The 12,333-nt window shown below is 43.8% G+C and overlaps 1 protein-coding gene across 2 annotated transcripts in view; it reads right to left on the bottom strand.

Annotated features, from left to right (window-relative positions):
- Nucleotides 1-10,009, bottom strand: part of LOC112071807 (ADAMTS-like protein 4) — a 30,456-nt gene extending 20,447 nt beyond the window's left edge. For both annotated transcript variants that reach the window (XM_070439521.1, XM_070439522.1), the window contains exons 1-2: nucleotides 9,251-10,009; nucleotides 7,715-7,778 (exon numbers count right to left, since the gene is read on the bottom strand). In XM_070439521.1, the coding sequence (XP_070295622.1) occupies nucleotides 7,715-7,778; nucleotides 9,251-9,273 (87 nt within the window). In that variant the 5' untranslated portion in view covers nucleotides 9,274-10,009. The remainder of the gene's footprint in view (nucleotides 1-7,714; nucleotides 7,779-9,250) is intronic.
- Nucleotides 10,010-12,333: the final 2,324 nt, after the last annotated feature.

Consider the following 12,333-nt stretch of genomic DNA (forward strand, 5'->3'; position numbering starts at 1 on the left):
GTGTGTGTGTGTGTGTGTGTGTGTGTGTGTGTGTGTGTGTGGTGGTGTGGTGTGTGTGTGGTGTGTGTGGTGTGTGTGTGGTGTGTGTGTGTGTGTGTGTGTGTGTGTGTGTGGTGTGTGTGTGTTGTGTGTGTGTGTGTGTGTGTGTGGTGTGTGTGTGTGTCCGTGCCTGGTTGGCAAGAACAGCTAGAGAAGAGACCTGAACAAAAGTTTCCATTCAGCAAAAACCAAAACTTGAGTCTGCGCACCACCACTCTGAGAGAAAGAGCGTACATGCCTGTATGTGTATGTAATAGTAGGTGTCCCTCTGTGTGTGTGCGTGTGTGTTTCTATTTCTGAGCATGTCAGGGCTACAATAGGTCAAATAACGGCCACACCTGTCTCTGTCTCTGTGTCAGGGGACCACTCCGCCACCAGGGGACTTGGGTAATGAGTGACATCACAAAAATACAGCTGCCACAGAGCCGAGACCATTACTGGACTCACGACCACTGACCCGCGCCAGAACTGACCACTGGTGCTCACACAGTGAGATGGTGCACCACTCACTACAGGCTTTAATGGGCTAATCCACCAGGACCCTAAACTACGATTACAGACACTAATCGCCTCGAATCCAATCACTATGGTAAAACCACTACTCACCTTTTTCTTCTCACGCTTGGTCAGAGAGGATGTGACTGCCACAAAACCCAAGCAGCACATAAATCCTGAGAGAGGGGGAGGGAAGAGAGAGAGAGGAGATAAAACAATGAGGGGGATAGAGAGGAGAGTGAAGAGGGTTTAGTAAACAGAAGCAGATATGATGACTTTCCTCACAGAGGATGTAATTATGGGATGCACTGTATATCCTCATATACTAAGACTATCAAAACGCCTCAATAGCTTCATAAACGATATAATTTAATAGTCAACACATACTTCTCTTCCTAACAGTCCAGAGCCTGTCTAGTAGCGTTTAATAAACGTTCTATCATGAGTAAAAGCACCGTGCGTAATGTTTCTTTCATTATAGGACATACTGTAAAACTAATTCTCAGCAGTTCAGTTGACATTCTTTCGAATGTTCCTGACCGTGCTATGTTAGAGGTTCACACCATGCGTCGTTTTTTCCCGGCCGCGCGTGTGAATTCAGGAATAACTGTTTTCTTTGACCTGGCGGTTCAGCAGCGGTTCAGCGTATACATCTCATCAATCTGACCGCGCCGAGAAGGCGCAAACAAACTAATGCGTCCAAACATCAGCCGTGTTGTTCCTCCCACCTGTCCACACCCTGTGGCTTTAAACACACAAGCCCACACCAAACGCAATCACTCGCAATCCCAACTCATCATGTACATTTGTTTCAATAGTTTGAGACTGAGAGGAGGGGCCTGCGGCTTTGGTGTTGGTTTATGTTGTCAAATGATTATAGGTTCCTTTAAAGTGCTTTATATAGCTAGAAACTCAGGACGCGGACGCATGGCGCACTGGGCTAAAGTAATCATTTGAGATGCACCAACACAATTATTGTGTGAACTGTGAAGACACACCACAATCCATAACATCACCGCAATCACAAATCCGCAGGCCACATGTGACCGCGCTGTGACTGGTGCAGTTTTTCCAATGTGTGTACCGCCACCGTCTCCCCTCGGACTGAAACCCTCCCCACAGTCCCCAGGCCCACACTAGACTAAACAATTATCCCAAAACCACAGACAAAAGGTCCCGCACAGCCTGACACAAACAGATCCGCTCAGCCTGAACTACGACCCCCTACCCGTGGTCCACGTTTCTCTTTACAGTGGCACATTGAGAATAAAAACGGAGAGAGAGAGCGAGAGAGGGTGGACAGGGAGGGAGATGGGAACTGTTATAAATCTGCCCAGACATAGTGAGTTTTAAACCTCAACCCCAGCCCGAGGGAAAATTCATTCTACATATCGTGCCCATGCAACGCAACACATGGCGTGTACGCTTCACCTAATATGCTATAGCACACACGGGATCTTTATTCACAACAGTTGACTTTTCAACAGTTTTAAATGCGTGTAGATAACATATATACTTACTGTACACTACTACACTTACTGTAGGCTACATCGCCACTGAAATACAATTTGTTAGAAACCTTTCGCACACATGAAAGCGTGGAGCAGCTTTATCGTGCAGTAGAGTCCCCCCAATTTACCTGCACAGAAACATGAGACGCATCTCTCGGTGGCCTCGCCCTGAAGTATTCCCCCTCCGGTAACGACTTTCTGACCACGTATATGTGTTTTTGTTGATTCCCCGGGGGTGAGTTATTATCCGTTCCTTTCGTGATAGTCAGAACAATCGTTGTGTCTTCTGTGTGGTTGTGGGAGGGTTCCTTCGCGTGCTCTCTCTCTCGGTCCCCCTCGTTCTGTCACACTCACCCACTCTCCCTGGATTCGGATCGGAAAGGGTTCAGAGTTTTTTTTTCTCTCGTTCACACCGACAACTTTTTTTGTCCTTGTTTTAAACTGGTGTGACGTCTGGCAGCCGGGGGCCTGAAGGGGAGAAAAAGAGCGATACAAAATGAAAATTACAACAACTCTCTCTCTATCGTTCCCTCTTCTCTCCCTTCCATATCACACACGCACACACCAAACTGCGGGCACCACTCTGACTAATCTATAATTGAGTAACCGAGAGCCGCTTTCTCTGAGTTGCACAACAACCCTCTATAAGAATGTTCTATTGTACAGACTTGTTCTGATCACTAATAATCATCAACTCATTGTTGACAACTGCTCAGGGAGCTCAGGTCCGCAATCTGGATCCCTGCACAGTTTCAATGAAGATCTTGATCACTTTTCTAGCCTCTCTGGACTAAAACTTAATTATGACAAGTGTACCATAGTACATATTGGATCGTTAAAAGACACAGTGTTTACACTACCTTGTAGTTTACCAATAAAATGGGCGGATGGTGAATTAGACATACTTCGTATTCACAACTCCAAAAATATAAATGAACTTACCACAATCAATTTCAATAAAAAGATAGCAAAAATAGATAAGATTCTGCAACCATGGAGAGGTAAACACTTGTCTATTTATGGAAAAATCACATTGATTAACTCTTTGGTCCTATCACAGTTTACTTACTTACGAATGGCGCTGCCTACTCCAGACGAGTCGTTTTTTAAATCATATGAGCAAAAAATATAACATTTTATTTGGAATGCTAAGCCAGACAAAATTAAATGTGCTTATGTATATAATTAATATGAGTTTGGGGGGCTAAAATTATTAAATATTAAAGCTTTAAACCTCTCACTAAAAGCTTTACTCATACATAAGTTATATTAAAACCCAAAATGGTTCTCCAGTAGATTATTAAGAAAGGTTCATCCTTTGTTCAAAAATTGCCTTTTTTCCTTTATACAGATTACAACTTCTTATTTCCAAAAAGCTGTCATTTTCTGTAATTGAAAATTACATTTTGTTTAAAGTATCGCCCTTTCTTAAACAAGCCATACAAAGCTGGTTACAATTTCAGTTTTATCCTCCAGAAAAGATAGAACAAATATTACAACAAATGTTATGGTTAAACTCTAATATACTGATGAATAAAAACACATTCTTTATGGATTTTTTTGGGGGGGAATGTTTGCTCAATCCAAACTTACAACCAACTGATTGCAGCATTACCACAAATATGGAGGAGGCAAGTGGAAAAGGGAGAAGGTAGGAAACTTGTTTGCTTGCCATAAATTAAAGATACAAATTGGCTGAAAGGAACTGGCCTAAATAGAAAATTTACCAGTTTCATTTGAGAACAAAAATGTTGACAGCTGTGCCTAACAGGTAGCAAAATAAATGGGAAGAGATTTAGATGTACCGATTCCACGGCACATGGTTTATGAACTGGTACAAAAAACAACACTTCAAGTTTTTCAATTTAAATTATAATTTATTCTGGTATTGCCCCTATGTAGCTTGTTTCTGGTCACAGGTTCAGGAATGGTGAAGAAAATCACAACATTCATTTAAAATTAACCTTACAAATAGCAGTTTTGGGCGATTTTGAATCAATAAATAACATAATTGTAACGTCCTGACCAGAGTTATTATGTGTTTTGCTTGTTTAGTGTTGGTCAGGACGTGAGCTGGGTGGGAATTCTATGTTGTGTGTCTAGTTTGTCTGTTTCTGTGTCCAGCCTAATATGGTTCTCAATCAGAGGCAGCTGGTAATCGTTGTCCCTGATTGAGAATCATATATAGGAGGCTTGTTTGGTGTTGGGATTTTGTGGGTGATTGTTTCCTGTCTCTGTGTTTGTGTTCTGCACCAGATAGGACTGTCTCGGCTTTCACGTTTGTTGTTTTTGTATTGTTGTAAGTGTTCACCGTTTATTGTCCAATTAAACATGTTGAACACTAACCGCGCTGCATTTTGGTCCTCTCCTTCAGCCCAGGAAGAAAGTCGTTACAATAATAATACTCGTAGGAAAGGCTTTCATCTTTAGCTCACAATCTGTGGATACTATAGAATTAGAAAGATTCAAAATGTATGTAAAACATCACAGCACAATTAAAAAATATATGGCACATGGAAACCAAACGAGGGTGATAGGTGGGATGGGCTGAGAGTGGCTGAGGGGTGGGATTAAAGATATTTTTGTTTGGTAATGTATTATTGTTATATGATTGCTTTATATAAAAGTACCATGTACCGTGGGGAGAACAAGTATTTGATACACTGCAGATTTTGCAGGTTTTCAAACTTACAAAGCTTACAAAACTTSAACTGTGAGAGACGGAATCTAAAACAAAAATCCAGAAAATCACATTGTATGATTTTTAAGTAATTCATTTGCATTTTATTGCATGACATAAGTATTTGATCACCTACCAACCAGTAAGAATTTTGGCTCTCACAGACCTGTTAGTTTTTCTTTAAGAAGCCCTCCTGTTCTCCACTCATTACCTGTATTAACTGCACTTGTTTGAACTCGTTACCTGTATAAAAGACACCTGTCCACACACTCAATCAAACAGACTCCAACCTTTCCACAATGGCCAAGACCAGAGAGCTGTGTAAGGACATCAGGGATAACATTGTAGACCTGCACAAGGCTGGGATGGGCTACAGGACAATAGGCAACCAGCTTGGTGAGAAGGCAACAACAGTTGGCGCAATTATTAGAAAATGGAAGAAGTTCAAGATGACGGTCAATCACCCTCGGTCGGGGGCTCCATGCAAGATCTCACCTCGTGGGGCATCAATGATCATGAGGAAGGTGAGGTCAGCCCAGAACTACACAGCAGGACCTGGTCAATGACCTGAAGAGAGCTGGGACCACAGTCTCAAAGAAAACCATAGGACACTCTACGCGTCATGGATTAAAATCGCTGCAGCACACGCAAGGTCCCCCCTGCTCAAGTCAGCGCATGTTCCAGGCCCAGTCTTGAAATTAGCGATTGAATCAGACCATCTGCGAGTTTGATCACAGAGAGGAATGGGAGGAATGTCATGTGGTCTGATGATTGACAAAAATGAGCTTATTTGGTCTAAACTCCACTCGCCGTGTTTGGAGGAAGAAAGAAGGATGTAGTACAACCGCCAAAAGAACCACCATCCCAAAACCTGTTGACAGCATGGAGGTGGAAAACATCTATTCTATTGGGGATTCGCTTTTACTTGCAAAGGGTGGATATTCAGGACGGGATGCTGCATCCAGTATTGAAGGGGAGGAATGGATGCGGGCCCATTGTTATCGCGAGATCTTTGGGCCAACAACCTCCTTGCCCTGCAGTATAAGGGAAAGCATTAGCACGATGGGTCCCGTCGGCTGGGTCCACTTCTAGACATCGACAACTGTCCCTTGTAAAGAACTCACCAGCCGCGGCAACTATGGAGTGAGCTCCTAAGTATGCATCTCTTAGTGTCCTGTATAGGAGAGAAGGGCTAGGGCCAAAATCCCTGCTGCAGTGTGTAGCAAACTGGTCAAAGAACTACAGGAAACGTACGATTCTCTGTAATTGCAAACAAAGTTTTTCTGTACAAATATTAAGTTCTGGTTGTCTGATATATCAAATACTTATGTCATTGCAATAAAATGCAAATTAATTACCTTAAAAATCAGATACAATTGTGATTTTCTGGATTTTTGTTTTAGATTCGTCTCCACAGTTGAAGTGTACCTATGATTAAAAAAATTACAGACCTCTACATGCTTTGTAAGTAGGAAAACGCTGCAAAATCGCGTGGTGTCAATACTTGTTCTCCCCACTGTATGTAAAAATGTGTATGAAAAATGTGTATGTAAAATGTATATGTAAAATGTATTATACTAGCAGAAAAGCTTACAAAAAATATATATATGTTTGTCTTCCTAAGAGGGGGGTGGAGGATGGGTTAATAAAAACATTTAAATAAAAATAAACTTACCCTTAAACACTTTGAAATTTGATTTTGGAACATCTTTGAAGTTTGACTTGAGAAACATGGATGAAGTCTAATTCTGACGTGAGACTGTGAGAGCTTGTTGGATAAACATGTTAGTAAACATGTAACAAACATATTCAAGTGTTTCCTAGACAGGCCTCTCTAGTCTGTTGGCCCTGCCTCAGCAAATCTGCCTTCAATTGGTGTCAAAGTTTCAATGCCAGAATCCCTGGATGTTGTTCAGCGGGCTAGAAATAGAAGACGTCTAAGCTAAGTTCACTTATGCTGGCAGTAGCTTTAAAGCAGTTTTATGAACTGAGGAATAAAATCATCAACTGTGTGGAATATGGATGGATGGCCTTGTGGAAGTGCTGTGCACAGCCAGCTCTGGCCTGGCATGCTGAACGCAGTGCGCGTATGTGTGCATGTGCGTGTGTAACAGGCAAGGCTTTGATGTGTTCCTCTGTGGATCTGTTTAAATGTTTCTCATTTCATAACTCAGAGCTCTCTGTGTGTGTGTGTGTGTGTGTTGTGTGTGTGTGTGTGTGTGTGTGTGGTGTGTGTGTGTGTGTGTGTGGTGTGTGTGTGTGTGTGTGTGTGTGTGTGTGTGTGTGTGTGTGTTGTGTGTGTGTGTGTGTGTGTGTGTGTGTGTGTGGTGGTGTGTGTGTGTGAGTTCCGTGCCTGGTTGACAAACAGCTAGAGAAAGACCTGAACAAAAGTTTCCATCAGCAAAAACCAGAACATGAGTCTGCGCACCACCACTCTGAGAGAAAGAGCGTACATGCCTGTATGTGTATGTAATAGTAGGTATATGGACATAGAATGTGTATGTGTGTGTGTGTGTGTGTGTGTGTGTGTGTGTGTGTGTGTGTGTGTGTGTGTGTGTGTGTGTGTGTGTGTGTGCGTGCGTGTGCGTGCGTGCGTGCGTGCGTGCGTGCGTGCGTGCGTGCGTGCGTGCGTGCGTGCGTGCGTGCGTGCGTGCGCGTGCGTGCTGGTGTGTTTTATTTCTGAGCATGTCCAGGTCTACAATAGGTCAAATAACGGCCACCCTGTCTCTGTCTCTGTGTCAGAGGACCACTCCGCACCAGGGGACTTGGGTAATGAGTGACATCACAAAAACACAGCTACCACAGAGCCGAGACCATTACTGACTCACGACCACTGACCCGGCGCCAGAACTGACCACTGGTGCTCACACAGTGAGATGGTGCACCACTCACTACAGGCTTTCATGGGCTAATCCACCAGGACCCTAAACTACGATTACAGACACTAATCGCCTCGAATCACCATCACTATGGTAAAACCACTACTCACCTTTTTCTTCTCAGCCTTGGTCAGAGAGGATGTGACTGCCACAAAACCCKACAGCACATAAATCCTGAGAGAGGGAGAGGGAAGAGAGAGAGAGAGGAGATAAAATGATGAGGGGGATAGAGAGGAAGAGTGAAGAGGGGTTTAGTAAACAGAAGCAGATATGATGACTTTCCTAACAGAGGATGTATTATGGGGATGCACTGTATATCCTCATATACTAAGACTATCAAAACGCCTCAGTAGCTTCATAAACGATATCATTTAATAGTCAACACATACTTCTCTTTCCCTAACAGTCCAGAGCCTGTCTAGTAGCTGTTTAATAAACGTTCTATCATGAGTAAAAGCACCGTGCGTAATGTTTCTTTCATTATAGGACATACTGTAAAACMAARTCTCAGCAGTTCAGTTGACATTCTTTCGAATGTTCCTGACCMTGCTATGTTAGAGGTMCACACRATGKGTCGTTTTTTCCCGGCGCCGCGTGTGAATTCAGGAATAACTGTTTCTTTGACCTGGCGGTTCAGCAGCYGTTCAGCGGTATACATCTCAATCAATCTGACCGCGCCGAGAAGGCGCAAACAAACTAATGCYTCCAAACATCAGCCGTGTTGTTCCTCCCACCTGTCCACACCCTGTGGCTTTAAACACACAAGCCCACATCCAAACGCAATCACTCGCAATCCCAACTCATCATGTACATTTGTTTCAATAGTTTGAGACTTGGAGAGAGGGGCCTGCGGCTTTGGTGTTGGTTTATGTTGGTCACATGATTATAGGTTCCTTTAAAGTGCTTTTATATAGCRASAAACTCAGGACGSGGACGCATGCGCACTGGGCTAAAGTAGATKATTTGAGATGCACCAACACAATTATTGTGTGAACTGTGAAGACACACCACAATCCCATAACATCACCGCAATCACAAATCCGCAGGCCACATGTGACCGCTGTGACTGGTGCAGTTTRTCCAATGTGTGTACKGCCYCCGTCTCCCCTCGGACTGAAACCCTCCCCACAGTCCCCAGGCCCACACTAGACTAAACAATTATCCCAAAACCACAGACAAAGGTCCCGCACAGCCTGACACAACAGATCCGCTCAGCCTGAACTAACGACCCCCTACCCGRGTCCACGTTTCTCTTTACAGTGGCACATTGTAGAATAWAAACGGAGAGAGAGAGCGAGAGAGGGTGGACAGGGAGGGAGAGTGGGAACTGTTACTAAATCTGCCCAGACATAGTGAGTTTTAACCTCAACCCCAGCCCGAGGGAAAATTCKTTCTACATATCGTGCCCATGCAACGCAACACATGCGCGTGTACGCTTCACCTATATGCTATAGCACACACGGGATCTTTATTCACAACAGTTGACTTTTCAACAGTTTTAAATGCGTGTAGATAACATATACTTACTGTACACTACTACACTTACTGTAGGCTACATCGCCACTGAAATACAATTTGGTTAGAAACCTTTCGCACACATGAAAGCGTGGAGCAGCTTATCGGTCAGTAGAGTCCCCCCAATTTACCTGCACAGAAACKTGAGACGCATTCTCTCGGTGGCCTCGCCCTGAAGTATTCCCCCTCCGGTAACGACTTTCTGACCACCGTATATGWGTTTTTGTTGATTCCCGGGGTGAGTTATTATCCGTTCCTTTCGGTGATAGTCAGAACAATCGTTGTGTCTTCTGTGTGGTTGTGAGAGAGGGTTCCTTCGCGTGCTCTCTCTCTCGGTCCCCCTCGTTCTGTCACACTCACCCACTCCTCCCTGGATTCGGATCGGGGAAGGGTTTCAGAGTTTTTTTTCTCTCGTTCACCCGACAACTTTTTTTGTCCTTGTTTTAAACTGGTGTGACGTCTGGCAGCCGGGGGGCCTGAAGGGGAGAAAAAGAGCGATACAAAATGAACAGATTACACAACTCTCTCTCTTATCGTTCCCTCTCTCTCTCCCTTCCATATCACACACGCACACACCAAACTGCGGGCACCACTCTGACTAATCTATAATTGAGTAACCGAGAGCCGKTTTCTGAGTTGCACAACAACCCTCTATAAGAATGTTCTATTGTACAGACTTGTTCTGATCACTAATAATCATCAACTCATTGTTGACAACTGCTCAGGGAGCTCAGTTGGCAGCGCTGACAGTAGCACCKCGTGGCGCGCACGCAACCCCCTTATTGTTTTAGAGCCAATAAATTAAATTAAAACAATTCAAGACTATTGTTTTACAACATTGACTATAAAACGTAGGTCTATTGGAACTAGGGGGGCTGAATCCTTCCACAGAACTGTATCAATCATGCAAATATCTTATGAGAATAATCGACAGACCAAACAGACACACCCGCATAGTTTATTGTTATTAACTTCTGAAATGTCCGTCTTTGTGGATGTTTTAGTTCTGATGTGTTTGTTATTGGCATGCATCGGTCCCAACCCGTTTTTATAACCGGTTTAATCAAGAATAGAAGCGACATGGTACAGCGCGCGAGCGTTCCCGAGGGAAGCCATTGACCGCYGTGCGTTCCAAATCTGGAGGGGCGATAATAAAAGTGGACCCAAAGCGCAGCGCGCGCGGTACCACATCAGAGAGAGAGAGTGGCGGGGGAGCGGTTGAGGAGCAGAGGGGTGGCGATGATTTTCGGGTCAAAAGCATAACTGGAACTGGCGCGGCACTAAGTTTAGTGACATTATTTGTTTGTCTGCAAACACCGATAAGACTGGCTTGAGTGAATAGTCACTGCCTCCGGCTGCGTTTGCCACAGGTTTATATACAGGAGAGAGAGAGAGAGAGAAGAGAGCGAGAGAGAGAGAGAGAGAGAAGAGAGAGAGAGAGAGATGAGAGAGCAAGAAGAGAGAGAGAGGAGAGAGAGAGAGAGAGAGGAGAGAGAGAGAGAGAGAGAGAGAGAGAGAGAGAGAAGAGAGAGATGAGAGAGAGAGAGAGAGAGAGAGAGAGAGAGAGAGGAGAGAGAGAGAGAGAGAGAGAGAAGAAGAGAGAGAGGAGAGAGAGAGAGAGAAGAGAGAGAAGAGGAGAGAGAGAAGGAGAGAGAGAGAGAGAGAGAGAGAGAGAGAGAGAGAGAAGAGAAGAGAGAGAGCGAGAGAGACGAGAGAGGAGAGAAGAGAGAGAGAGAGAGAGAGAGAGAGAGAAGGGAGAAGAGAGAGAGATGAGAGAGAGAGAAGAGAGGAGAGAGAGAGAGAGAGAGAGAGAGAGAGAGAGAGAGAGAGAGAGAGAGAGAGAGAGAGAGAGAGAGAGAGAGAGAGATGTATGGGTATGTATGATCTAACACAGAGCTACTGGTCTCAGAGGACAGTGTGCTTTTCTTGGCCAGCAGAAACACAACATGACTACAGTACAGAGATGGTGATGGAGATTAGCTACATCAAACACTGCTCTAAACCAATCTAAAGCCTGCACCACATTATACAACTGGCTTTTGATTACATCTGTCACACTAACATTCTGTTGTATGAAATGATGAGGATAAACACACACACACACAGTATCACAGGATGTAGCCTATACTGTAACTAACTACACTGTATTAGAGAGTGTGTGAAAGACCTGCTGTCGTATTGATACTCAACAGAACTGATCCATTATCAAAGAGTAACAACAGGTTGTGTGTGTGGTCACCGTGGTAATCTCTCCAGTGCTGTGTGCCCTTCTCCATCGCTCTCCCTTTCTTTCTTGTTCTCTCTCTCTCTTGACCCTCCTGACCCTTTCTCCCTTTTTCTATATTCCTCTGGATTATTCAATTCAATTCAATTCAATTGACTTTATTGACATGGCAAGTTCATTATTACTTAAATTGTCAAAGTATACATATCGAAAAATAAAAATCAAATATATATATACAAAATATATATATATTTATATATAAATAAATGGTGGGACCAACAGTAATAATAATAGTAGTAGTGGACATGGGATTACCATTAACAACAACTACAACAACAATATTAATCAGAACAACAATACATTAAAGCAATGGTAGTAGACCAGTGTCAATATGACTTGAGAAGACACATGACCTGGTATGAAAGACAAAACAAAACTAAGCTAAATGGGAAATATTGTCAACATTACTTTGCATTTTTCACTGGCTGTCCCTTATTCTCTCTCTTCTCTATTTCTCTCCATCCCTCTTCCTGTATCTSAGAGGCAGTAACCAGAGTGTGGGACCTGTTGGACACGCACAGCCAACCACACAGCCCTGATTAGCAAGCAATCACCATATCACACAAGAGGGGGTGTGTGTGTGCTGTATATAACTGTAGATCTGTTATTTGTCTCGGGTGGCTGTAGTGAGTAATAGCACTGTGGTCTGGGGCAGTTCCACCCCAGGGGAACAATAACCCCCTCGCCCTAACTACCCTCTAACTACCTCTGCACCCCTTTGCTACCTCACACACCAACCCACACACATAGACACTACACACCTCGGGCATTCTTACTCTGGCCACATATGAATGGAATTGCGGTCGTTCCATATCATAACACTTTGAGGACGTATAGTATCATACGTTTTAACCAGTCATATAATAGCATATGAAGCATAGAAGGACATTCTGACGTGGTTTGGTTGGGCTAGGACATTCTGACGTGGTT

The sequence above is a fragment of the Salvelinus sp. IW2-2015 genome, unplaced genomic scaffold, assembly GCF_002910315.2.
Source record: "Salvelinus sp. IW2-2015 unplaced genomic scaffold, ASM291031v2 Un_scaffold1727, whole genome shotgun sequence".
In the NCBI taxonomy this organism is placed as follows: Eukaryota; Metazoa; Chordata; class Actinopteri; order Salmoniformes; family Salmonidae; genus Salvelinus; species Salvelinus sp. IW2-2015.